Source organism: Pteropus vampyrus, unplaced genomic scaffold (assembly GCF_000151845.1).
Source record: "Pteropus vampyrus isolate Shadow unplaced genomic scaffold, Pvam_2.0 Scaffold166, whole genome shotgun sequence".
NCBI classification, from domain to species: Eukaryota; Metazoa; Chordata; class Mammalia; order Chiroptera; family Pteropodidae; genus Pteropus; species Pteropus vampyrus.
The window spans coordinates 231,143-233,074 of NW_011888947.1; the positions used below are offsets into that span (position 1 = coordinate 231,143).

The following is a 1,932-nucleotide window of genomic DNA, read 5'->3' on the forward strand; positions in this document are numbered from 1 at the left end:
TGCACCCCTTGGACAGTGGGAAAGGGATCGCCAGGTGGAGGAGAGGAGAGAGGCTGCGTTTCTGAACATGTGCCAAGCAAGGGCACTGAGCTGAGTACCAGAGAAACTGTATGCTCTGTGCCCTACACACCATTAAGGGCACCTCATCAGCCATGAAGATCTAACTTGCTCAGTAAGTGATCGCTATGTAGATAAAAGCTCACTTATTTAATTAAACATGTGAGTTATTCTCACAGAGCTCATAAGTATATTCTGAGAACAGATGAGATGATACCTAAAAAAATAATCTTTTAGTTCCTTGAGTGAAAAAAGGAATCAAATGTTACTTTAGCATTTATGTTGTTTGCATTAACTCCTATTTTTGTGTAACGAATAGCTCCAAAACTTGGTGGCTTCAGAAAATCATAATTACTCATCATCTCAGAATTGCAGTGGGTCAGAATTTGGGTGGTTCCGGTTTGGGATTTCTTGCGGAGTCGCAGTCAGGTGTCAGTTTTCTGAAAGCATGACTGAGACTGGAGCGGCTCATGCAAGTAGCCTGCAAGTTGGTGCTGGCTGTTAACTCAGTTCTTCTCCACATGGGTCTCTCCATGGGGCTGCTTGAGTGACTTCACAACACGGTCGCTGGCGTCCCCAGAGTAAGTGATCCAAGAGACCGTGATAAAAGCTCCAATGGCTTTCCTGACCTAGCTCAGGAATCACCTCCACCATATTGTATTAGCCACACAGGACCATCCTTGATTCAGCGTGGGAGGGGACGATGGAAGTTACGAGGGACACCTGGGAGCTAGTTCCCTCTGTACAGGCACCCAGCTTATTCTGGCTGCTCTCCATTCCAGCTGGCTGCATTTCGCACGCTCCTGTTTTCTGCACTTGGTGAAGAAGAGAAGATAATGGTGAATAATTACCGCCCCCTTCAACCCCTGATGAACCGAAAGGTCCTTTCATCCTTCCAGGCCATTGAAGAGGGCACCAGATCCTAAATTTATTATGTTCAAGTCAATGATTAGAACTGACTTTAAAAAGAGGAAATATTGTTTCCCACATATCATGGTCTGATCATCCATAACCTCTGAAATTAAAAAGAAAGACAGAGATCATTGTTTAGCCAATGTACTTTTCAGTTGCAATAAAAAGAATCACTTCAAAGAAGCTTAAGTGTGATAGGGAATGGATTCTGGGAACACAGGATATCTCATGGGACTCACAGCAGTGCCTGGCAGCCTCGGGGGCCAAGCGAGCCCCCGCTGACTGAGATTGTCTGCCCGGCCCTTTTTCAGTTCCATGCTTTCCTCTCTCCAGGCAGATGCCCTCTGTTTCTCCACACTCATGTCCACACTTGTAGTTCCCAGGCAACAGAGTCTGGGACTAACATCTTCTTCTTTAATTCCAAATGCCTAGGTGGATCAGTGTCCTGGGGCTGCTATAACAAATGACTCCAAACTGGGGGGGAGGGAGGAATTAAAAGACAGAAATATATTTTCCCACAGTTCTGAGACTGGAAGTCCAAGATCAAAGTGCCCCACTGTTGGGTTCTGGTGAGATCTCTCTCCGTGGCTTGCAGATGGCACCTCCTCCCTCATAGGGCTCTCCCTTGGCACACGCATGCAGAGAGCACCTTCTCTCTCTTCCTCTTCTTACAAGGCCACCAATTTTATTGAATTATAACTCCATCCTTATGACCTCATGCAAGCTTAATTGCCTACTAAGAGCCTCATCTCCAAAACAGACTCATTGGGGGTTAGGACTTTAACGGATAAATTTAGGGGTACGGTTTAGCCCATAGCAACAACAAACTGTGGGCTTAAAACAAATATTTATTGTTTCACAGTTCTGGAGACCAGAAGTCCAAATTCAAGTTGTTGGCAGGGCTGGTTCCTTTTGGAAGCTTTAGAGAAGAATCCATTTCCTTGCCTTTTCCAGCTTTTATTT

At 45.4% G+C, this 1,932-nt stretch overlaps 1 protein-coding gene across 2 annotated transcripts in view; it reads left to right on the forward strand.

Annotated features, from left to right (window-relative positions):
- Window positions 1–1,152, forward strand: part of CA5A (carbonic anhydrase 5A) — a 41,514-nt gene extending 40,362 nt beyond the window's left edge. Inside the window, exon 7 of one of the 2 annotated variants that reach the window (XM_023536669.1) lies at window positions 722–1,152. In XM_023536669.1, the coding sequence (XP_023392437.1) occupies window positions 722–880 (159 nt within the window). In that variant the 3' untranslated portion in view covers window positions 881–1,152. The remainder of the gene's footprint in view (window positions 1–721) is intronic. The other variant, XM_023536668.1, reaches the window with a different exon arrangement.
- The last annotated feature ends 780 nt before the right edge of the window (window positions 1,153–1,932 follow it).